Source organism: Macrosteles quadrilineatus, unplaced genomic scaffold, assembly GCF_028750875.1.
Source record: "Macrosteles quadrilineatus isolate MER2022 unplaced genomic scaffold, UCM_ALF_1.0 Scaffold_2__2_contigs__length_208266976, whole genome shotgun sequence".
NCBI classification, from domain to species: Eukaryota; Metazoa; Arthropoda; class Insecta; order Hemiptera; family Cicadellidae; genus Macrosteles; species Macrosteles quadrilineatus.
Window position 1 is genome coordinate 82514084 of NW_026542595.1, and position 25311 is coordinate 82539394.

The 25311-nt window shown below is 35.2% G+C and overlaps 1 protein-coding gene across 2 annotated transcripts; it reads right to left on the minus strand.

Annotated features, from left to right (window-relative positions):
* Positions 1–199: 199 nt before the first annotated feature.
* Positions 200–23044, minus strand: LOC128986714 (chitooligosaccharidolytic beta-N-acetylglucosaminidase-like). 2 transcript variants are annotated; one of them, XM_054407209.1, is made up of 11 exons: positions 22946–23044; positions 15195–15271; positions 14472–14686; positions 11773–11984; positions 10719–10887; positions 9128–9291; positions 8248–8476; positions 5655–5876; positions 3770–3941; positions 3039–3222; positions 200–434 (listed from the first exon to the last, which is right to left on the minus strand). In XM_054407209.1, the coding sequence occupies exons 2-11, from the start codon at positions 15260–15262 to the stop codon at positions 243–245; spliced, it is 1827 nt and encodes a 608-aa protein (XP_054263184.1). In that variant the 5' UTR covers positions 15263–15271; positions 22946–23044; the 3' UTR covers positions 200–242. The 2 variants fall into 2 exon arrangements, with proteins under 2 accessions (XP_054263184.1, XP_054263183.1); XM_054407208.1 differs by having other exon boundaries at positions 14472–14689.
* Between the last annotated feature and the right edge of the window lie 2267 nt (positions 23045–25311).

The following is a 25311-nucleotide window of genomic DNA, read 5'->3' on the forward strand; positions in this document are numbered from 1 at the left end:
TTAGTGAGGTCCTGATTTTGTGAATACGAGTTTATTCCCTCCTCTAGAATTTTGCGTCACAAACCTATTATGACAACCCTACCTTGGAGGAACTAGACAACTCTTTTAACTTGTTGGTATTCTCATGAGTAAAAAACAGCTAAAGTCACTGAACATTTACAGGATTGTTAGATTATAAAACAGGTAAAAAAAACTTACATTTTTATGTTGAAATATATATTTTTTGCTAGCAAATCAATTTTTTATAAGTAGCAGTGTCCCTGGTTCTGCAAGCACCATAGAGGCTCTATAGTGTCGGACCGCACACCTCTAGAAACCATCCGTTCTCTGTGATGAAGGAAGCGATGCTCTGCAGCCTTCCATGTCTCCTCTGGGTCACTCCACAGACGCTCTGCCATAGCAGCTGCTCTAGGCCATAAGCGCTGGTCTATCACCTGCAACAAGGTAAAACACAAACTAATTGATCAGTTGATTAACTAATTTATCAAACTAAACCTAGGATAATTACAATGATTAATGCCATGGCAAAGTCAAGCAGGTTTAGAGTGCCCAGGAGCAGAAATGGCACTAGCCCTTAAAAATATTATCACATTTCTACTGAGAACACACCTCTCATCATGGTAAAATGAGTGTGATACACGCTCTTACAGTGTTCACCGGAATACAATCTAGACAGCTATTACTTGGCACACTCTACGGTCAGTTTAGGAAAAAAATTGTGACGGTGAGGGAGGGTGTAAAAGGGAAGACAGATACCATTCTCCATACAACACTGTCCTGGTTTCCCATCTAGTTTGAGAGCCTCGTGTCTAACTACCTGTGTCATAGTTTAATGTGACCAAAAACTAAAAGATGTCACCTCAATGGTGTTTAGAATTTAAATTGTACCGAGTTTTAAACTCCGATAGCAAGGAAGTAGTTTAACAATAGTTTAACTGCTATTTCCTATGTCCGAGTTTAAAACTATTAAGATTACACAATAACAATAATAAATAATAAAGATATTGATTTGTGTAATAGTATATTACGTTACTAGTCCTAAAAATAAGTGGTTACCGGACGAGTGTGGTCGTTCCCGTGCGAGACGAAGTCGAGTACGGGATTACCATACAAGTCCGGTAAACACATTTTGGACGAGTGACGTACGATAGTTTACGCCATACTACTAAATTCGTAAAAACCCATATATATTACCCCCGACTAAAGGACTAACAATCACTAGTCATAACCTCTAAGAGAGGTTATGTTTTTGTTTATAACCACTCATTGCCACCCAAATACAGTATAATCAGCTGATTGGTGTCTGGTAAAACTCATTACAGTACAGTAGTACGCAATGAAACCCCATTTGATTAAGCTGGCGGCAAACAGCTGTATTCTGGACTAAATCCTTGCATGGGAAGTTCGTCAAAATAGTGTAGTATGGCGTAAAGACATTTACACCTCACTACTCCATTTTGATGAACTTCCCACGCAAGAATTTAGGGTATTTTGGTATCATACGGAGTCCACCCTTACACAGTGCGCTGCGGCGGTTATGTTAGGTCGGGTTATCATAAAAAATATGTTTGTAGGACCTCCCTCGTTTCGTTATAAATCAAACGATACCAAATGAGTCATACTTATAGTAGGCCAAGGTCAGGTCGTTGACCGGAGCGCGCAAATCACTTGTCACCGCCTGTATCTGGGGTGGGCGAAAGTATGACTCATATGGTATTTTTCAATTCATAACGAAATGAGGAAAGTCCTACAAACATATTTATGATAACCCAACCTAACATAACCGCCGCAGATCGCTATATACCTTTTTGCAGAGTACAGCGGCGGAGGCGCATTCAACTCAATGCTCGCCGACATCGCTGCCTTCTGGGAGGCAGAACTCAAAGGCCGTGAATTGTAATCATGTAAAATTTGGACAGTAAGTCAATTAAAGTATGTTCTTTCCAATTAGGTAGTTATTGTTGTTCCCCGGTAAAAAAATCTTTCTAAAATAAGTGGCCTCTGGATAATATCAAAATACCAGATATAGTCCAGAAAACAGCTGTTTGTCGCCAGCTTAATCAAATGGGGGTTCATTACGTACTACTGTCCTGTAATGAGTTTTTACCGGACACCAAACAGCTGATTATATTGTATTTTGCAATGAGTGATTATAAACAAAACATAACCTCTGAGGTTATGACTAGTGATTGTAAGTCCTTTAGTTGGTGGTAATATATAAAAATTTGTACAGATTTAGTAGTATGGCGTAAAATATCATACGTCACTCGTCCAAAATGTTACCGAACTCGTATGGTAAACCCGTACTCAACGTCTAGCACGGTAACGACCACACTCGTCCGGTAAGCACCTATTTTCAGGACTAGTAACGTAATATACTATTATATAGGTAATATACTATTGTATAGGTAAAGTCTTCAGTTTGATGTTGGATTAGATAATATAATGGCCATTTGGCCTGAAACTAGTGATTCATTGACTAGTCATTAGACTTTAAGATAGACAATATAACGTTATTTTTTTTTATTACCTATTCTGGTTTAAAAGTGAGCAATGGCTTGAAATAAAAATTCATGTTTTTGGCCCCTGGACTATTTTGATAAGACAAAAATAGGTTTTACATACCTTTGTCAAATAGTCCAACGCTTTTTGACGAGTTTCAAACTTTAAATATGTTGTCTTCGCAACAAAACATGTAAGCTATAGTTACTGAGCAGTTTAATCGTTGGACGTCATTTTCAAAGCTTGCAACTTGTCAAAAACAAAATTAATAGCTTATTCCCTATATGGGAAATTTGCTAAAAGGAACACAAAAAATAGTGCTTATAATACTGATGAATTAAATATTAGTCCGGTGCAGTGTGGGGTTGGTAACACATTTTTATGTTCAAGCTATGTTTTTGACAAGTTGCATGCCTTAAAAATGTTGTCTTCGCATCGAAACATGGAAGTTACTGAGCAATTTAATCGGACTATTTGACGGAGGTATGTAATACCTGTTTTTGCCAAGAGCTCTGTTATATGACCACAAGACTTACCTGATCATCTGCCTGTTCAGTCCACAGAGTTGCCTCTTGGCCAAGCACCAACCGTCGCATCTCTTCCTTGGTCATATTCACTCCAAGTTTCATCAGCATCTTGAGAGGATTGTTTTCATAGACCTTCTGCCAGCCAATATAAGGTGAGCACCAGTTGTTGCCTTCTCCTACCCAAGCACCAAACCTGTGAGAGGAAATTAATGTCAAAGTATCTTTTCCTGTCAAATATCTGAAGTAAGTGGTAGTTAGTATTAAGTATTAGGCTAGTACTAAATTGTAGACTTTACTACGAGTTTATAATTAGAGTGAATTAATAAATACATTACAAGCAATGATAAATAAGTATATATTTTTATTTAGTCTAACCATTTTAAAATTGGTTAAATAAAAAGAAACAAATAGTAAACAACAAAGTGTCCTCTACATGATCTGGAGCCAATAAACACATACCGGTAACGAAATTGATTAACAAACACGTTAGAATCCTGGACTATCTCATTGTAGGCTAGGCTATCTGGACAAATTTTAAGGTGTAATTTCAGGTGAGACAACTATTACGCATTATTCCACTAAACCTTCATATTAAAATCCAATTTTGTCTCTCTATCCGAAATTTTGTCATAAATGTATAAGGAGTATGTTTGGTAGTTAAGCTATAGTACTGCCTAATAGGCTGTAGTAGTAGATAGTATAAGTTATTAAGTAGGGTAAATTACATGTAAATCGCTTACCCACAGTCAAAGTAAAGTGCATCGTAGTTAGAAAATATTACTCGGAATCCTTTGTTGACCAGTTCAGCAATGATTGCATCATTACCAGTGGTCCAGATCTGGATGATATATCGTGAGTTGTCAAGGAACTTTTCTACACGACCTTTCTCCGTTAGGGAACTGGTCCACAATACTAAAAAACAAGAAAACATGGTAATTAAATCTCAGGTATCTCATTAAATTGAAGTTATTTCCACTATTATGAACAAAATTAAGCTCCGAATTCAAAAACTATTATCATTTACCACAGAAAAGTCAAGAAACGAGGTAAATCAAGGAAAAATATAAATGTTCTTACTGAAACTCATTCACATTTTATATATAAAATGTGAAAGGGTTTTTGACCAAATATTCTTAATCAATCACTTGACTGATTTTCATGATTCTTAGTTTAAATAAAAGATAATTGAAGGGGTTATTGGATGAAGATGGTAGACCCCCACTTAACCGACCTCGCATTAACCAATCATCGTATTATCCGCCCTCGCTCATAAAATATTACAATTTATTTTAAGCAACCTTGTTTTGAGAGCAGTTTGGTTTAACCGCTGCTTCCTAGGAATCTCTGCTTTTCTGTACCTTCAACAATACGCTAAACCAACAGGATGCTACTAAGAAAATAAGCTATTTTGTATTTATCCTAAAAAATATTGCTTATTGCCAGTTTATCATCATCGTTCGTAATCAATCTTGATTCCAAGGTCAAGATTATTTTATTGACTTAAGCCTCCAGTGAGAGTCTATAAATAAACATCCTGTGTCGTATGATTTCGTCGTGATCGCAGAAGACGAAGATGACGTCTCTGCGATTATGCATGATGTTCACTATTTTATTGTGAATGTAGAAGATGTTCACGATCCCTCCGGCAACCATGGCAGATGTCCACAATTTTACTGAGAGTGCAGAAGACGCTTACAATTTGGCCGCGATTACATATCTATACTATTATATAAAAATCTAATGGTGTCTGTCTGTACATATTTTGTATAAACCAATTGTGGCATATAAATTAAATCTTTTGTTTGAAGTTCATTGTTGGTGATGGTGAGTTAATGTTGTTCAAAGGTTTATTGCGGACATTTTCCATCACGATGGTAAAAAAACAATACACAACGTTTCGGGATCTGGAATCTGATCCTGTCCTCAGGTGAAAAAATCTTAACTACACATTACAACTAACAATACACAAACGCCCAACCTATGTTGGAATACACTACAAGAGTAGCAGTAAAAAAAAAAACTAATATAAGATAACTAACTAACATACCCAATCTGAACTACGATAGTTAAGATTTTTTCACCTGCAGATCCCGAAATGTTGTGTATTGTTTTTTACCATCGTAATGGAAAATGTCCGCAATAATCCTTTAAACAATATCAATTAATATTTTTAAATTAATTGTTTCTTTAAACTACCATACCGGATTTTGATCCAATGTCCGAATGTCACCATTTTGACTCAACCCTAAAGAAATAAAAAATGTCTCGTCCGACCTAAAAAAATGTCTCGTCCGACCTAAGACCCCTTAATCTTATTATAAAAAAAAACTAATAGACTTATTTATTAACTAGTCTCCTAGGCTCTTTCGCCAATTGGATTGTTGGAAATAAAGGTTAATTTATTGAGTTCAAGCAATACCACGTGTATTTCTTAACCCTTGAGTTCCAACCTTAAGAGGAATTTCCACCAGAGGTTCCTCTCTAGTGAGGGCTGCCGTGGACCTCAAAGATTCTAAATACAAGCAACTTACAGGATAACCAGTTATCACCAATATTGAATTCTTGCTCTACTGTATTCAATTTCTCAATTTTACAACAACTAAGTATGTTACACAATACACATACCTATTGGGTGCTCTTCTTGACTGACTGAATCCAATTGTTGAAGAGCTCTGGTCTGGAATTTGTCCCACAACCTGTGGAAGCCATCTTCATCTGTCTTGAGGTTGTGACTCTTCATCCAATCAGTGATGCTTTCTGTTGTGTTCCAACAGTTCAGGTTCACTTCATCCCCTCCCATGTGGAACAGATCAGAATCGAACAGCTTCTCCATGTCTTTATAGATACCTGGCAGACATTATTACAGCTTCATCACCTTCCAAAAATTTAGCTACAAAAAGCACAAGGGTCTAGGTTTTTATGATTTCTTTGTGAAGATAGCAGGCTTTTCTGAATCGGAAAGAGTCCAAACTGGCACAAGAGACAACACTTTACACTACATACACAACTAAGTAGAATATTTCACTGTCATTATCAGCATTTTTATCTAAGGAAGAGATAGTTCAAGACGGTGAACTAATGTCTTGTGTACGAGGTGTGGCTAGAAAAAAACCGGACAAGTCCCGGTGCAACAATAAAACGAATGCAATAAGGCTGAAAGTCGCGTGGTCTGTCACGTGACTCTCGCCCCACCTACTGCTCGAGTTTCATCTGCCTTCTTTACTCAGTCTGCCCGTGGCGTCTGTTCTAAGTAGTTGTCGTTTTGTCTGTGCGTCGGAAAAATGTTGAGTGTACAAAAAGAACAGCGTGTTAACATCAAATTTCTTTTCAAACTTGGAAAATCTGCAAGTGAAACGTTTGTAATGTTACAACAAGTGTACGGCGATGATTATGTTTATCGCGAACACAAGTGTTTGAGTGGTTTAGGCGATTTAAAGATGGCCGCGAAGACACAAGTGATGACACTCGTACTGGCAGACCATTGTCAGCAAAAACTGATGCAAACATTGAAAAAATCGGTAAACTTGTTCGACAAGATCGCCGTTTAACAATCAGAGCAATGTCTGAGTTGACAGGAATTGACAAGGAAAGTGTTAGGCAGATTCTTCATGAAAGTTTCAACATGAAAAAAGTGTGTTCAAAAATGGTTCCAAAGTGTCTCACAATTGAACAGAAAGAACGCCGAAGAATGATTTGTTCTGACATCTTAGAAAACATTGAAAGTGATCCCACCTTCTTACAAAATGTTATTACTTGTGATGAATCGTGGTTTTTTACTTACGATCCCGAAACCAAACGCCAATCGATGCATTGGAAATCTCCTGCTTCTCCACGACAAAAAAAGGCACGAATGTCAAAATCAAAATTCAAGGCAATGATGATTGTTTTTTTTTTTTATATATCAAAGGGATTGTGCACATTGATTGGGTACCAGAGGGACAAACAGTGAATCAGCATTACTACATCAGTGTTCTGACTACCCTACGTGAGCGAGTACAGAGAAAACGGAACGATTTGTGGAAAACAAAGTCATGGATCCTGCACCAAGACAATGCGCCAGCTCACAATGCGTTGTCAGTGAAGACGCTTTTAGCCAATCACAACATTCCCATCTTAGACCATCCACCCTACTCACCTGATTTGGCCCCCTGTGACTTCTTTCTTTTCCCTAAAGTCAAGTCAGCTTTGAAAGGAACTAGATTTGAGAGTGTTGAAGCAGTAAAAGAAAAAGTGACGGAAGTAATGTATGAACTTACTGAAAATGATCTGCAGCGTTGCTATGAACAGTGGAAAATTCGTATGGAGCGGTGTAGAGACCAAGGAGGAGAGTACATTGAAGGAGATAACATCAAATTGTAAATAATTGTAAATAATTTTTTTTTTCCAGCATCAGTCCGGGTTTTTTCTAGCCACACCTCGTATAGTGTAAAGTTTGATCTTTTACTGATCTAAATATGACACTAAGGATGTAAACATGTGACCCAAAAGGATGAAAATGGTTTACATGAAGATGGAATTGTGTAACTTTTATTCATTATATCCTCGTTGACTACAAAAAAAATACTATGAACACTCGCTAGTCTAGGTTTTCCGTCTAAAACCGTCTCATTGCAAGAGAAGTGAGTCTTACTTGGTATATCCTCAACAGCATTAGGGGCAACCTTGCATTCTGGAAACTAGTGAAAGGCCCTTACACAATTTCTCTAAAGTGTATTTTCAGAATGAAGTCAATGAACTTGTAAACAAAAGAATTGTGATCTATGTCTAAAACACAACGATCAGCAAGCAAAGTAATATAAATAACAACTGACAAACACCCACTACTGGCTACCAGGACTAAGATCAAGACCAGTAATCAAGATAGGGACTAACCCCCTTCCAACAAAAACCTATATGGTGACCTTATGAAGGTGGGTATTTTAAGCCAATATGAATGGAGATGAGTGTAGGAAGAGTGGCGCGATCTTGTAGTCTTGTTACTGACTAAGGCATACTGGCCATACTAATCATCTCATAATGGGGGGAACCGGCTAGTAAAGGATGAAGTAAAAAGCGTGACGATGGTGTCAGATTTGAAATTGCTTGATTATCACATGATCAATCGAGACCTTAATTCACGGACAACCCTCATAGCTAATTGTATTGTTATTGTCTTTAAAGTTTAGTATAATAATATAAACTTGATCATTCAACGTAAAGCACAAAGCTACGAACAAACCTTGCAGTACAGTGTAGGCATAATCACTGGTCGGGTTTATCTGGCCACAAGGTGGCTCCACACAGAACTTCTGCCAAGGCTCCTTCTTGAAGCAGACAGTTGCCTGGTGAGGATCAGTCCACTGCCAGCCCTCACCAACATGTGCTGGCGCGTCTAGTTCAGGAATGATCCTGACTCCTCGTACGCGTGCAAACTCTACCAGCTCTCTGATGTCTTGCTCTGTGTACACCTGAGTCATGACATAAAATAATCAGTAATTTTTTGTGTACAATAACATAATAATTTAACCTCTTCTGTACTTTTTTAATTTTTTGTTTATTTATTGATGATATTGTACTACGAACTTCAACCTGGAGTCGAGTTAGCGTAGCGAACGAACTAAACCTGAAGGCAAGTGAGCGCAGCGAACGAGCTACAACCTAAAGGTAAGTAAGCGTAGCAAACGAACTTCAACCAGGAAGTGATTGAGCGAAGCGAATGTGCTCATCTTGAAAATGAGCGAGCATTTGACATAAAACTACATTAGGACAGGACGATGTCGGTCGGGCCAGCTAGTATTTTCTAAATGTTACTTAACTATTTTAATTCATACAAACACAGTGGCTAGATAACAAAATTACCTATATTAGTTCAGACAAAACTAAAATTATAAACTTTGATTATATCACATAAATTTCCATTCTCCATTTAAATATCTTGAACATTTTTGTATTGGTTTGAATGTTTGTAGCTGCAAAATTTTTAAAAAAGGTTAGGTCTGTATATATATTATTTAGAAATTTTCCTTGACAAAACATTATCGTGGAAGATAAATAAAAAGGTTTTCACAGCATTGTGAATGTATAAAAATGAAGCAATTGTATATGAATTAGTACAGTACCTTGTCAGGAGAGTAAGCTCCAAACTGAGTCAGTTGAGGGAAAGATTGAGATTGGAATGGGAAGCTGTGAGAGTCTGTGATATGCCAGTGGAAAGTGTTTAGCTTGTTGGCAGCCATAGCATCAATCAGTCGGTACAAACCTTTCACCGACACATAGTTACGAGCTGAACAAAAAAAACAAATTAATACTTTTTTACTGATGCTGGTGGGCTGCACAGACTTCTCTTCAATGTACTATGTAAAGCACTATAGGGGTAAAACTCCACTGTACTGCAGCAGAAGCATACAATTAATTTTGCCTCACATAAAATAATACCATAAGCAGCTCATTAAAAATCCAAATTTAACAGCTGATGAATATTCAATACTCTATTTGCAATTCTTTTAGGAATATTGCATTAAGATTTTCATTCAATTGAGTACAATAGGTGTCAGGCATATATGGCTTTCTCAAAAAATTGTGTTCCTTATGAATATTACAGATTTTTTAACCCTCCGAGTGTCCATAGTTTAGGCCTTAATGTCCACCTATTTTTGGCCCCTTTGCAAGGTTTTATTAAAACGGATCTGAGAAGCTTAAAACAATGTTAATTCTAATGTTCTATATACCATTTTGTTTGGAAAATCATGGGCTTCAATATTATATATAAAACATAAGGAACATTTTTTCAAAAAAAAATTTTTAGGTAAAAAAAAATATAATTTCGAAAATTTTCAAAAAAAAAAAAAGTTTGCGCTCAATGAAATTGTATAAATTATAGGCCTATAAATATTTGAAAATAGCCACTTTGTTCTAAATTTAATGAGGATTACAAATATATAATCATATAGCGAGGTAAGTTATCAAATAAATGAGTTATGAGCGAAAAACGGATTTCAGTACATAGCGTTTAGCTAAGAATGCATAGCCTAACCATAGCTAGGAATCTGGCTGATAATTTACATCAATATCACTACCTACTTCTTCAGGATCATCAACCAGCACTTCAAAACCACTTAAATCTTCTTATAATGCACCACGTATATCACTACTTTTGATTTTTAACACTAAAACAATGATAAACGTAATAAAACACATCAGTCATCGGTCCGGGGCAACCTAGCTGTTTACAAATACACGCACGTCAGCTGTCTGCTACAATATTTTCGGAACTAAAATGAATAGCGCTTAGAGACAGACCTCTGGAGAAAGCTTAGAATATTACGGAAAGAACGATACCTAACTCGATCCAGTTCAATCCGATTCAGTCAGTCATAGAGCCTTCGCCGTAAACGATGTTTGTGCATCTTAAACTCGACGCGTGACCCTACACAAAGTGTGTTGTGCGTCTTAAACTCGACGCGTGACCCTCGGAGGGTTAACTTGGAAGAGATTAAAGATTTGTTTCACAGCTAACTATGTACCTATATAAAAAATAAACTGATCACACACTTTTAACAAAAAAAATCCTTTTTTTCTGTTAAAAGTGTGTGAATAGTTTATTGTGTTTATAATGATGATGTTGTTTATAATGATTTAGCCGTTTGGCAATACTATGAAGAAACTATGTACCTATATAGAAAGTTTAACATTTCAGAACTACAAACATACCTGTGTCTAAAAGGATGCCACGGTAGCGGTATAAGGGGAAGTCTCGTACCTCCAATTCACGAGGTACTACTAGACCTGATGATACGTGGTCATATACCACGACCTGTGCGAGAGTCTCTAGTCCATGTCTGCAGCCGAAGTAGGTGTAGCATGATATTGTTGCTATGACCTACAGAAATCAACAAGTTTTGGGAAATTCACTCACTTCACCCTGCACAAACTTAACATCCAAGGAATTAATCATATTGGCTCTTTCAATTCCAGGATTTATTCAATTTTGCCTACTTTTATAAAAGTTTTCTTCTCCTATAATGAACACCAACAATTTGAATTTATTCAAACGAGTTTTGGTGGACACACAAACGATAAGGAAAGGATTGTAAAAAGTAACATGTCACAGGTGAACTTACAGGAAATCACCTGTGCTGTCCAGTTTTGTATTTCTTCTATCTGGCTCCACCACAGACTTATCAAATACTCAACAGACTTGGCAGAAATGGGATTTGAGCATTTAATCTACAGTTTTATCTGTAGACCTAGTGTTCTACCTGGCTTGGGAGACAATGTCCAGTGATTTCAGACCTAACAGTTTACTTAACTAGCAATAGTGGTTATTTCTGTAAGCAACCCATGTCAAGAGCATTTTAGAGTTTTTGTTGTTTTTTTACCTCCATATTTACTACTTTAGGAAAAAAATTGTTGTGTTTTAAAATTTGTTTACCCAAAGTTTCAGCAGGATTGGAAAAAAATCAAGTGCAATGAGCAATCATATACCTAAATGCATAAATATAGAATTTTCAGAGCTAAGCGTCTTCTTCATAGTAGTAGAGGTTTTGTTATAAGGAAAACCTACAACAATAATAACAACTCTATTACTGAAGAAAGGAATCTTTGAAAACTCTGCATTTTTGTGTTTATTCCTGTCTTTCCATCTCAGTAAGGTAAGCCTGCTGTTAATCCTATTCACTACAAATACCCTAAAAACCTATTCTAAATCTATCTTTAAAAAAAATGTTACAATCATAAACATAGTAGGTACAGTGAATTATCATACCTTCCCATCATTGGCTGTGGAAATGGTGAGGTTATAACTCTCATCAGTATCCTGAGTGACTCTGATAACCTCGGGCTCTGCTATCAGCAATGACACTAACAGAGGATTTCTAAAAGCCCTCTCCTTCGACGCTTGCTTGTCTTGCTCCGAGAGGATTGACCGAAACCTGGCATTAGTCTTTTCCAACAACTCTGACGTTCTATCACCAATACCTGTAAACAACTGTCTTGGTTAATTTTGTTAACTTAAGTTAATTCAGAAACATCTTCGATGAATTAATTTCATTATTAACAAAAAAATATGTTCACGAGCATTTGGCAAACACTAGGAGAACTTTATCAATTATCAATTATTCAAGATGGGGACGCCACTATGTGCATATTTTAACCCAAATATGAGTGTAGGATGAGTGGCACGATCTTGTAGTCTTGTTAGTGACTAAGGCCGACATGTTCCTTAGACACAGCTGTTAATTAATAGTCCATACAGCTAATGGCAACTAAGGGACCTACAGTTTATTGTGGAATCCGAACCACATTTTTTCCTCGTAATTAACGAATTGGTCTAATTATTAGGATAGTACTGCGGATTGTCATATTACTCACTATCGCGGACGTTAATCCACACCAAGGAGCATCGCATCCACAGTGCAACCCTATAAATATCCACAATTCCCAGTCATTTATATTCCACGCCACCCGTCCCAGTCATATATATTCATGCAATTCAATCCGTTATTTTCATGTTTTCAAATCCTGTTTACTTTAGAGCATGTTGGGATTTTGTACTTACCAAATTAAAAATAACCAAAGTAAAAATAGCATATTGTAGCGATTGGCTTTCCCTCTAGCAATGTGACTTGTCTGAAACTTTGTTTTCAACGCACTATTAGGAAAAACAGCTGTTTTTTAATTCTCTAAATTGTCGGCAAAATCATCGTTTTCGGGTAACTTAACATCAAACAGGGAACAGAAAAAAACATATCGGTTCACTAACCTCAAAGTTGTTTTAGTACATTGTGGAAACAATACAAATTACACAATATTTTAGATTATGTTTGTAAACAACAGAAATGTAAACATTGATGATGAATTTGTATAACCACCTTATGTGGTCTAGTTTTGTAAATTAGTAGGTTATTTTAAATTAGACGGTTATTTCAACAGTATAGGTAATGAAAATAGTTTTCATCACTAGGAGTGAAATTATCTTTTTGGTACTTAATCGTATTTACAAACACGATTGCGTACCAAAAACAGTCACTTTTGTTACTAATAATGAAAACTATTATTTTCAAACTACACTTTTTTCATACTGTCAACTCAGTTTTCAACAAAAAAGTTCAAGCAAGCAAACTAACAAACATTATTGTTTTGGATTCAATGCTTTAAGGACTTGTACGACATAAAAGCTTACATTCTCACAGGCTTTTACTTTTTGTGTTAGTTCAGCTAACTGCAATTTATTAATTCATAAAATATTAAAATTTGGATAAATTGAAAGGATAGATATAGTCTTTTGTTAAATTTTGTGGTAAACACTTACACAGTATAAAAATATTATCTGCAATAAGCTAATGCATTTTAAAACACTCTCTGTTTCAAGCAAATGGTTTAATCGTAACAATTAAATAAACATAAATCCATCCTCTGGAGTGTAGTTTGAAACAAATGTGATGTTTACAGCCAAGTTTGGAGACCATTTATCAGGCTGCAGTAATGTGAACAGTTAGTTACATATCATTTCTAAAATGGTGGAACTTTAATGGCTAGATTATTGCTAATTAGCTGCCAGAGGTAAACATTCTAAAATTTTCCAAGAATTTGAAGAGATTCAATAATTGTTTACCAGTTATGTAATTTAATGTGAATAATCATTGGCATGGAGATTTTTAGCTATGTTTGGTATGTTTTCAAATTGAATGTGGCATAAAATTTGTTGTTTACAAAACTTGTATGTTAAATCAAGAAACCTTTTTACATGAGATGTTATCCTACTTGATTGCATCAAGGTTGTGAAAACTTATTCTTAAAATGTACGAATACTATTTAATATTTATTATGAAGACCACTTATCATACTGAGAGTTTTATTCTAAATTTACCAAACCTACATTGAATTTTATCAAAGGTTCATACACTGAACAATCTTGATTGGAAACAAAATAATTGTATGGTAACATTCACTGAAAAATATTGTTTAACCCTTTTGAGCCCCAATTATTCATTGACATTGAGAAGAATAGAGAGATCGCACTGGGTAAGTATTATACCCTGTTATGTTTTATTGGATTGGATCAATAAAAAACAAGAAGTTTAATTGGAACCCATAACAAACATAAATATATTCTACTCAAATACACTAAAAAACTCAATAGAAAAGCTTACTATTTATACATCAGAACAGGCAATATAAGTTCATGATCCTTGAAGATGCTTCTACCCCAATTAGCACAGCACATGGTAACCCAGAACTCAGCAGAGCCCAAGCTCTAAGTTCTCAGCTTGGCTCTAAGATTGCAACATATGTCAGGTGAATCTTTCAGTTGTTTTTGATGAGCTATGCTTGCAGAGATAGTTGGAAATGAAGCTTTGGTTACTTGATCGCTGATAAATCGGTTTTACTTAAATTGTTAACTCCTATGATAATGATAAAAATGATGACGATCTATGTATCAGAGACACACTTTGTTTAACTCACTCTTGCCATGGCCTGCATTGCTTGTGATTGTGATGGAGCGAGAGTCAACAGGAACCACAGCCGCAGGAAGTGCCGAAAGATGTTGTGGTCGTGGCCAGATTCCTGCGTAGGCCGAGCATTGCAGCATACACACGTTGAGTGACCTCGACTCATTTGTCTCCGAGGCCAGCTGCTTGATGCATCGACCCTCTTCACATTTCCATGTGTAGGGATAGCTACTGGCATCAAAAATTAAAAAATAAAAGTCAAGAAAAGCTTTTGTTGTAGAGGTAAAAATGGCAAAAAGCAAATCTTTTAAAAAGAACTTGACATGGACAACCACAATTTCCCAACAATGTTGACCGTGGTGCTGTTGATATCTATTTATCCATCTCAAGAGGAGACTACAAAATACAGAATTATTTGAGGTAACCCATGTCTTGGGAGCACCTATCAGGACTTTCTTTGATGCCCATTGAATCTGAAGTTCCTGATGAATTAGACATTAACTGAATTGTTACACACCTTGAAAAAATAAAAGAAAGATGCCAGAATGAGCATCAGAAGCTGGCAAAATACTTAGGATGAATACAAACTACTAGCTCAAGCAAAAATAAAAGAGTGAAATACCAACTGTAGAATAGATTGATTGTTTCAAAAATCAAAATACTTAATTACGACTTTTTATGAATATAACTTTTAGATGTAAATATAGTTTAACAACACAATAAAAATAGTACTTACAAATAATTTTGCCCAAAGCTGAGACGAAAGGCAGATGAAACTAAAGCGAGGAGAAATACCCCCCTCATGTCTGCAATCTATGAAAAACAAAAAATAGAACTAATCTTAATTATTGAGTTTTAATAGTAAATATTACCTAGAAGTGGAAAGACATATTTACTATTACTTTGTGAATAAACACTCCCTCAACTTTGCTGTCAAGTTTACAAACTGCCTGGGTACAGATAAGAGATAAGTGGATGTCTATCAGAGACAACTGCTGAACTCTTTGCAGTATATTTGGGTCTATTTCATTATGTCCACTTCCCAATATCAAAAACAAATACAAATAAACGTTATCAGCAATCTGACACATACTTTCTCCCAGCTTGTCAACAACCTTTATCAAGGGTAAGCGGTGGGAGTAACTATAATATTTTCTGGGGAAAATCACAAAGATTGAAATAACTTTTGAACCATAGTTTTTACAGCAATGGGGTTATAGGTACCGTTTTGTTGAGAATTACAAGGAGCATAACATATTAAATTGTAATCAAAATTGGTCAAGCTGTTTCTTTACAAATATTTTATACTATGGGTTTTATGGGAAAAATATCATTAAAATCAAAATATTAAAAATACCCCCGCTGCAGCAACCCTGCAGACTTTGGTTTTTACAGCAATGGGGTTATAGATACCGTTTTGTTTAGAATTACAAGGACCATCTTATATATTAAAAAAATTTGGTTTTTCTTTTCCGAGTTCGTTTGGCTCTTCTACCCGACCGATTTTCATGATTGAGGTCTCAAATTGAAGGTATGCACGCTCAGATTTGCCATCAAGCATCGGCATATATTTATCTATAATCCTACTCGGCTTATACGTAAAAGAAATTTGCTCCCCATGTTATTCTTATGGGAGTTAAATTTGGTTTATCTTTGCCGAGTTCGATTGGCTGTTCTACCCGACCGATTTTCATGATTGAGGTCTCAAATTGAAGGTATGCACGCACAGATTTGCCATCAAGCATCGGAATATAGTTATCTATAATCCTACTCGGCTTATACGTAAAAGAAATTTGCTCCCCATGTTATTCTTATGGGTGTTAAATTTGGTTTATCTTTGCCGAGTTCGATTGGCTCTTCTACCCGACCGATTTTCATGATTGAGGTCTCAAATTGAAGGTATGCACGCACAGATTTGCCATCAAGCATCGGGATATATTTATGTATAATCCTACTCGGCTTATAAGTAAAAGAAATTTGCTCCCCATGTTATTCTTATGGGAGTTAAATTTGGTTTATCTTTGCCGAGTTCGATTGGCTCTTCTACCCGACCGATTTTCATGATTGAGGTCTCAAATTGAAGGTATGCACGCACAGATTTCCCATCAAGCATCGGGATATATTTATGTATAATCCTACTCGGCTTATAAGTAAAAGAAATTTGCTCCCCATGTTATTCTTATGGGAGTTAAATTTGGTTTATCTTTGCCGAGTTCGATTGGCTCTTCTACCCGACCGATTTTCATGATTGAGGTCTCAAATTGAAGTTATGCACGCACAGATTTGCCATCAAGCATCGGCATAAATGTATCTATAATCCCACGCGGATTATACGTAAACGAAATTTGTTCCCCATGTATTTCTTATGGGAGTTAAATTTGGGGTTTCTTTGCCGAGTTCGTTTGGCTCTTCTACCTGACCGATTTTCATGATTGAGGTCTCGAATTGAAGGTATGCACGCACAGATTTGCCATCAAGCATCGGCATCAATGTATCTATAATTCCACGCGATTTCTACGTAAACGAAAATTTGCTCCCCATGTATTTCTTATGGGAGTTAAATTTTGTTTCTCTTTGCCGAGTTCGTTTGGCTTATCTACCCGACCGATTTTCATGATTGAGGTCTCGAATTGAAGGTATGCACGCACAGATTTTCCATCAAGCATCGGCAAATATTTATCTATAACCCCACTTGGTTTATACGTAAAAAAAATTTCCTCTCCATGTATTTCTTATAGAAGTTAAATTTTGTTTCTCTTTTCCGAGTTCGTTTGGCTCTTCTAACCGACCGATTTTCAAGATTGAGGTCTCAAATTGAGGGTATGTACGCACAGATGTCCCATCAAGCATTGGAATATATGTAGCTACAGTCCAAACCCGGATTATACGTAAATTAAATTTGCTCTATTGGTAGTTAAATTTAGTTTTTCATTTCCCAGTTCGTTTGGCTCTTCTACTCGACCAATTTTCATGGTTGAATTTTCAAATTGAAGTTATGCATGTCCAGTTCATGGTTGAATTTTCAAATTGAAGTTATGCATGTCCGGTTTCACAACAAGCATCGGTTTAAGATACAATATACAAAATACAAAAAATAAAATAAAAAATACAAGGTTAAACCCGTCGAAATCAACAGGTACTGTTGAGGTAATTCTATTTTGGAACCATTTGGTTTGTTTGTGATTCAGCATTATGCCAATCTTAATAATCATAATTAATTACACAAATGATGCCGGAATTTTACCGAAGGTTCTTATATGAAAATAAATAGGATAATGTAATTAGAATTGAGTATAGATATCAACTTTTGTTTTTTCGTTTCGTTTAGTTTTTTGTTTTGTTTTTGTCTAAATAATCTACTTTTATTTGGGCTATCGGTATAATATCGGGCTATACTTTTATTCGGGCGGAGAGTATGTTGAGTTGAGCTGACTCTGAACTTTAGTTTCAAAACATTTTCCAATATCTTATCTTAGACAAAATTTGTGATTCCTTCAAAAAATATTTACATCTGTCTTTCGAACATATGATTGAATATTTATTTAATTCCGATAAGGTGTTTACATTTTAAATGCATTTTCGTTTTGTTTACTAACACGTTTACGATTTTATCTGTGGCATTTATGATGAAACTGCGAACAGCCTTGAGATGACTGGTTTGCCTTCTCACAAATTAGTTTTAAAGGAAGGTGCCATTGTGATGTTATTAAGAAATTTAAACTACACAGCAGGTCTTCTAAACGGAACAAGACTTATTGTCAAGAAAATGTATGAAAACAGTTTAGACTTAGAAATCATAACTGGCACAAATATTGGACAACGTGCACTATTACCCCGCATTGATCTCTCTCCATCAGATTCTACAGTACCATTTTCTTTCAAACGAAGACAATTCCCCATAAAGGTTGCGTTCTGCATGACCATCAACAAGGCGCAGGGCCAAACGATTGATCGAGTTGGTGTGTACTTGCCTGAACCAGTATTTAGTCACGGTCAGTTGTACGTCGCCTTATCGAGAGGGAAATCTTTCGATACTGTAAAAGTAGAAACTAAATCAAAAGGTGGACGAACAGCAAACATTGTTTGGAAGGAAGTATTATAAAAGTCGTAATATTAATAAAGATTACCAGATGGAGGGAACTACTCCTGAGAATATGCGTACATGCAATTCTACCGACAGAGATGTCTATTTTACAAGAAATATTGTTGTTAATAAAACATTCTTAATAAAGCCTCATTCACGCTGTGTTACATATGAGTTAACAAATGTACGTGCTTTCTCTGTAGGTGCTTTTAGGAAGTGTGTGGATATTGTTCTGGATTAATTGATTTTCAAAACGGAAAAAAATACATCGGGACGATTTTCTCTGTGTTATATGGAATGTGTTATACTTTAATTTGGTCATAAGGCGAAATTAATCCAGCAGCCCTATAAGAGTTTAATTAAAGTTGTACCGCCCTTATAAAGTTTAGTATTTTATTTTTTTATTATTAATTTCAATGCTGCGGAGCAGCACGGGTCATCTAGTAACATATTAAATTGTAATCAAAATTGGTCAAGCTGTTTCTTTACAAATGTTTTATACTATGGGTTTTATGGGGAAAATATCATTAAAATCAAAATATTAAAAATACCCCCGCCGCAGCAAACCTGCAGACTAAGCCAATTCCCATTTACCTGATTGTATTTACACTAAAATGTCTCCTTAAAAATATTACATTTATTCCCTATATAAATAGAATTAATTTAAGAGTACTTAGGTTTGCTGCAACAGGGAGGGTAAAAGTGTTGAAAGTGTTTTGTTAAGTCTTGAAACAAATCTGTATTTTCAAAACAGAAATAGATAGAAATATTCTGTTTGTAGCATTTATTCCTAAGAAAGGTTCCGCAATTTTTTACATCAAAAAAGTTGTTTAATCCCCCTAATAGAGTAGGGGTAGGGGGTGATTTATTATTTTCAATTAGCATCCCCTATTGAGTTACCCCTCAATTTGAAGGGCTTGCCAAAACAAACACAATGACGCAAACCCTTGGTTAATATCTCACCCCTAGCCAAAATGGCAGGTATTCCAAAATGGGTGTTTTTCACATAAATTAAATTTTGGAATACCCGCCATTTAGGCTAGGGATAAAATCGGCCTATCTACCTCAGGTTTGCGTCACTGTATTTCTTTTGACAAACCATTCAAAAAGAGGAGTCACTTAATAGGATTGTTATTAAAAAAATAAATCACCCCCACCCCCTACCCTTTTAAAAAAGGGATTAAAAAATATTGTTGATGTAAAAAATTGCGGAACCTATGTTAACAATCAACTCCACAAACAGAATATTTCAATCTATTTCGGTTTTAAATATACAGATTTTTTCCATATTTGTGAAATTGGTGCTTATTCACAGGTACAGTAAATCAAATTTTGGAATACCTGCCATTTTGGCTAGATACATTTCAAGACCTAATTTACACACTGTATATATATCCCCGCCGCAGCAGACTAAGCAAATTTCCATTTGCCTGATTTGATTTTCAATTAAATCTATTCAAATAACATTAGGTTTAATGAGTACCTATAGGTTTGCTGCCTACAGGGAGGGTAATAAAGTGTAATTTTTTTAGTAAAATATTAATAGCTTAGTATAAAATACTAACTTTTTTAATACTTAAGTATTCGTTTTTTAAGCTCTTCAAATTGGTCTAGAGAAAATTTGAGGGTCAAAAACGAGAAAACCCAATTTTTACCCCATAAAACCCCGTTCCCATGCTCTGATCATGCTGGTTTGTGAACTTATTCCAATAAACGTAGGTTTACACGTTTGTACCAAATTTCATCGAAATCGGATCATTTTTGCTCAAGTTATCATGCTAACGGACACACACATATACAGGGTGAATAAAAAGTCAAGACCCCCCTCCATTTTTCCAAGTAAATATACAGAGATATCCTTTTGGTGGTCATGCAATCATAGCAGGAAGTTTCATTTTATGATTTTGAAATTTTTGAGTGTCCCCCCAAAAGGGGGGATTTGGGGGGCAACTCAAATATTTTAAATGTAAACCCCCTTCAAGTGACACCTCATTTAAAGTGTTACAAAAACTTAAAGAAAGGTGAAAACTAGAGGTCGCTATCTCTTCTCTATCCAAAATGGTAGCTCGTCAAATGTTGTGGAAAAGCAATGGTAAAATTGGTTCGCAATGGTAATATTGGCTACCATTTTGGATAGAGAAGAGATAGCGAACCCTGGTTTTCACCATTCTTCAAGTTTTTGTAAACACTTCAAAATGAGGTGTCACTTGATGGGGGTTTACATTGAAAAAAATTTAGTTGCCCCCCAAATCCCCCCTTTTGGGGGGACACTCAAAAGTTTCAAAATCATAAAATGAAACTTCCTGCTATGATTGCACAACCACCAAAAGGATATCTCTGTATATATACTTTGAAAAATATTAGAGGGGAGGGGGTCTTGACTTTTTATTCATCCCATATGTGTGATATAAATACAATATAATCACAATATATTTGAACGGATAGTGTTTTTGGCCTCTGAGAATCACAAAACGAAAAAGTAAATCGGTCCCGGGTCCAGGTCTTACCTTGAGACCTACGGTAATAGCTTATTCCCTATATAGGAAATTCGCTAAAAACTATTGATTGGTGAAATAAACAAAACAGAATACAGTAGGCTTATTGTAATACAAACAAATAATCACACCTGGTTTTAATCAGGTAATAAATTATTTTTTTTTGTAACATTTTATTTAATTTACAATCTGTTCAACAAAAAATAGAAAAATAAGCAAATTTGATAAAATTTAAACACAGTAGTTAGTCTTTATCCAACAATAGAGCTAACACACAAACTTTGCATATTTGGTACAAAGTTTGAAGTCTAAAAACGACTACCATGCGACTACTTAAGTCCAAAACATGGCATCTTTTCAATCTGTATGTATAGTTGCTGTTGTCCAATAAATTTAAAGCAAGGTAGTTAGGATGGTACTCTAATTTCTTTAAGTATTTGGCACTTAATTTTGAAATTTCTTCTTTGACTGTTGGGGTTCGACTGTCCCTGTGAATTACTTCGTTATTGACGAACCATGGTGCCTGGAGAATGTGTCTTAGAACTTTAGATTGGAATCTTTGGATGATGTTCAGATTGGATTCACTGGATGTCCCCCACAGTTGGATACCGTACGTCCACACTGGTTTTAGAATGGTTTTATATAAAAGCAACTTATTTTCTGTTGTTAATTTAGAATTTTGATTTAATAGCCAAGAAAGATTTTTAAATTTTAAATTTAACGAAATTCTCTTGTTCCAGATGTGGCTTTTCCAAGTGAGTCTTCTATCAAGGGTCAAGCCCAAGTATTTAACCTCATTGTACTGTGGGATTTGAACGTTGTTTAGGATAACTGGAGGACACGTGTCTAATCTTGTTGTAAAGGTTGTATGGACCGATTTACTCTCATTTACTTTGATCCCCCATTTTTTTAGCCAATCGGAGATACCATCGAGTCCAGTCTGCAAAATTTATGAAGCTATAACAGGGTTTTCATGAGAGGCTATAATAGCAGTATCATCAGCGAATGTTGCAATTTCGACATTAGGTAATAAATTGAAAGAACAAACAAATAAGTACAGCTGAGGTATTTTTAACATAAGTTAGGTATATGGAAAGTTCCCAGAAAGGAGTTATGACCTTTAAGGGCAATTTATGAAATAATGGATGATTTTGCAAAAGGTTTCTCGTTATAACGAACATTTTAAGTTTATGGTTTATAGGAGTGCGAATTAGTTTTCTCAAAAGTTCATGTGTACTAAATTTATTTATTTTATTTTATACTAACATAAACTAAAAAAATACCTTCCATGTTGCAGCAAATCTAAGTACTTGTAAACTAATGTTATTCAAATAGGGAATAAATTTAAATATGACATTTATAAGGAGTTATTTTAGTGGAAAAAACATACACTATCAGGAAATTCGCTTAGTCTGCAGGTTTGCTGTGGCGAGGGTATTCATATTTGCATGGTGCTGTTAAATGCTGAGAAGTTAGGAAAGCTTGTCCAATTTTGTTGAACTTTGTGTTTGAGTAAAAAAAAACCGATTTAATGGAGTGGACCCTAACCATAAGATTTGCAAACTTGTGCAATTTAAATGCCGTTGATCTCAAATGGAACTGGAATGGACGTGGGCTGGTTCTATAAACTGAACTGATCAGACGAATATTGTTGAGAAATTCGTTTACAGAAAATAATATCAAGAAATAATCAAACACTGTTTAAAAAGCGCTGATACTTTAAAAAATAATGCAAATACCAGCTCAGATATCAAAAAGATTTATTGTTAAGCTCAATTTGGTCAAAGCCAAAACAGTATTATCTGATTTTAGAATGTGCATTTTGTGGTTGATTTGGTCTCTTATGGAACAAAGGAGCAAACCAGAACACACTTTGTTTGGACAGCTGTCAATACACTTTCGGCTCACCTATTGTAGTGATCAGCTGATGTGCAACTTTCTCTGTCTTGTCTGGCTTCTCCACTGAAACGTCTGACTGAAACTGACTAGTGACTATACCGACTCTCCTGGCAGGGACGGGCCAGTGACTTCCCCTCCCTAACCTCGTCCGTCCAACCAGGTACTTTCCATAACAAGTTAAACTCATTAGAACGGTGATGTTTGCCGTTGTGCTTACCTCCTACACCTACGACAGTACGATCTTCCTAATAACTCTAGTCTAGGACAACATTCTCATCTGTAACCAATTAATATAACTGTAAAATATAGTAACCAATTAATATAACTGTAAAATATATACCTAGATATTAAATGTATTATTTGAACAACATTTTGAACTTAACTTTCAACTGTAAACTAAATTGATACGTGTCTTGAATGTAATCCAGTATTTAACGGACGTCAACTTAAAATAAATAATGAGTGTGATAATCGCCGTCTTGAAGCAATAAAATGAAAAGTAAACATTTGTGTGGTTGGATTGTAACATCACTTATAGTTATCATGGGAGGACAGGATGTGACCTTGAAACGGGACAAACAAGTTTGGAATAGCAACCAGAAAAATGAAATGCCTGCCAGCGATAACTGGTTTATTGGTTGGGTACTGAACAAAAATACAGTAATCAGCACATCTTAATTTTGTCTTACTGAACGACGAACGTTATGGACGTTTTAGACGTCATAAAATGGTGTAATACAAAAGTAAAATGTGCTGATTACTGTATTTGTTTGAGCCGTTTACTTTGTCCTTTTTATTTTTCAACAATGAGACCAATACTTTGCTTATTTGATATAGAACACGGTGGAATGTTGGAAATTTTAGTAAACCAATAAGCAAAAATAAGTAGGCCGAATTATGAAAATAATACTAGTAGTAAAACCCGGCTTTGCCTGGGTACAAATATACAATGTGTGTGACAATAATGGCTATAGAATTTTTATTTGTGTTTCACACAAATCTTGGTGCCATAAAATCTATAAATATGTTAAATATAATTTTCTACGGCAGAACAATATGTAGACTAATTAATATCACACTTTTAGTATTTTATTATACATCTTGATTGCCAATGACCTCACATTTTGTCAAATTAAATTAGCCCTTTTGTTATTTAAGTCAAAAACATAGCCTGTCTAAAGGAAAATTCTCAGAGTTTTATTGAGAAATTACTTTGTAAACAAACTTTGTGTAACTACCCATTTCTTTATCTAATTATACATGGTATGCATTTTAAATCCGATCGAAAACGATTTTGCAGCAACTTTGTCTATGTGGAAAGCCTTAAAATGAAACTGGGGGCTTATTTTAACTCTGGTTAGTCTACAAGTAGTAGGCTAACAACGATCATAGCTTATTATTATTCTAAAAACTATTACAGTATCAAGCCCGTTCCTCTACAAATAAACATTAGCAAATGCCAACGTGTAGACAAAAAATTCTAAACCTGGTGTTCTGAATAAAAAAACTATCCTAATTATAAATAGGCTACTTGATTCCCGTGCGTAGAATGGGCCGCAGTTATGTCCATATATTTATGTTACAATATCAAAGATTGACACACGTATAAAAATCGTTAGAAGCTAAGAGATGTATTTTGTAATCATATTGTCATTACCCAAAATTTTTCATTGTTCTTTGAATGTTAAACATGCAAACAATAAACTGTTGCAAAGTACAAGCCATTAGTAAGTTTACAGTTTTAAAACTTTTCTTTGTAGCTATAATATTGTGGTACAGTATACACAGTTGTAACAATTTCCATGCAAAACAGAACTTTGTATTCGGTCAGGAAAACATATTTATTTATTAAGTAATATATTATATTATATTATTTAGTTTATATTATTATATTATATTATTTAGTATTAATATCTTAGGCTACCATCTTGATGTACACAAATTTGTAAAATTGGTTTAACCGTGTGATATAAATAAATAAATTAATTAATTAATACACTAGAAGAGCCCCGTCCTTCGTACGGAGTTGGCAAGTATAAAATGCTTATTGCAGTTAGGCCCTATACTCAAGCTTTACGTTTGCAATGGGGGAGGACGCAGTTAGATAAAATTTGGTTCATAAATTTATGGTATGATATAGTATAACAAATCTACCATTGTCATGATGTTATAACACTGCACCTAAATAAAAAATCGCACAATATCACAAATTATTCTTAAAAACTCAACCCTAACTGTAAACAATCCTACTTTGACAGTTCTCATTGTGTATCGCAGCTTTTTGTTGCTGCTTAATTAAAATTAGCTGTTGTCGTATATGCAAAAACGAAATAAATTGCTTAAAGTATAAGGATCCTATACTTTGGTTCATGGTA

Bases quoted from the DNA above. Each gene is read 5' to 3' on its own strand.
- LOC128986714 (XM_054407208.1), bottom strand. From the start codon at position 15,262: ATGAGGGGGGTATTTCTCCTCGCTTTAGTTTCATCTGCCTTTCGTCTC. The intron at 14,690-15,194 runs GTAAGTACTATT...TTTTGATGCCAG, and splicing joins AGCTTTGGGCAAAATTATTT to TAGCTATCCCTACACATGGA. The intron at 435-3,038 runs GTAAGTCTTGTG...ACCTTGTTGCAG, and splicing joins CTGAACAGGCAGATGATCAG to GTGATAGACCAGCGCTTATG.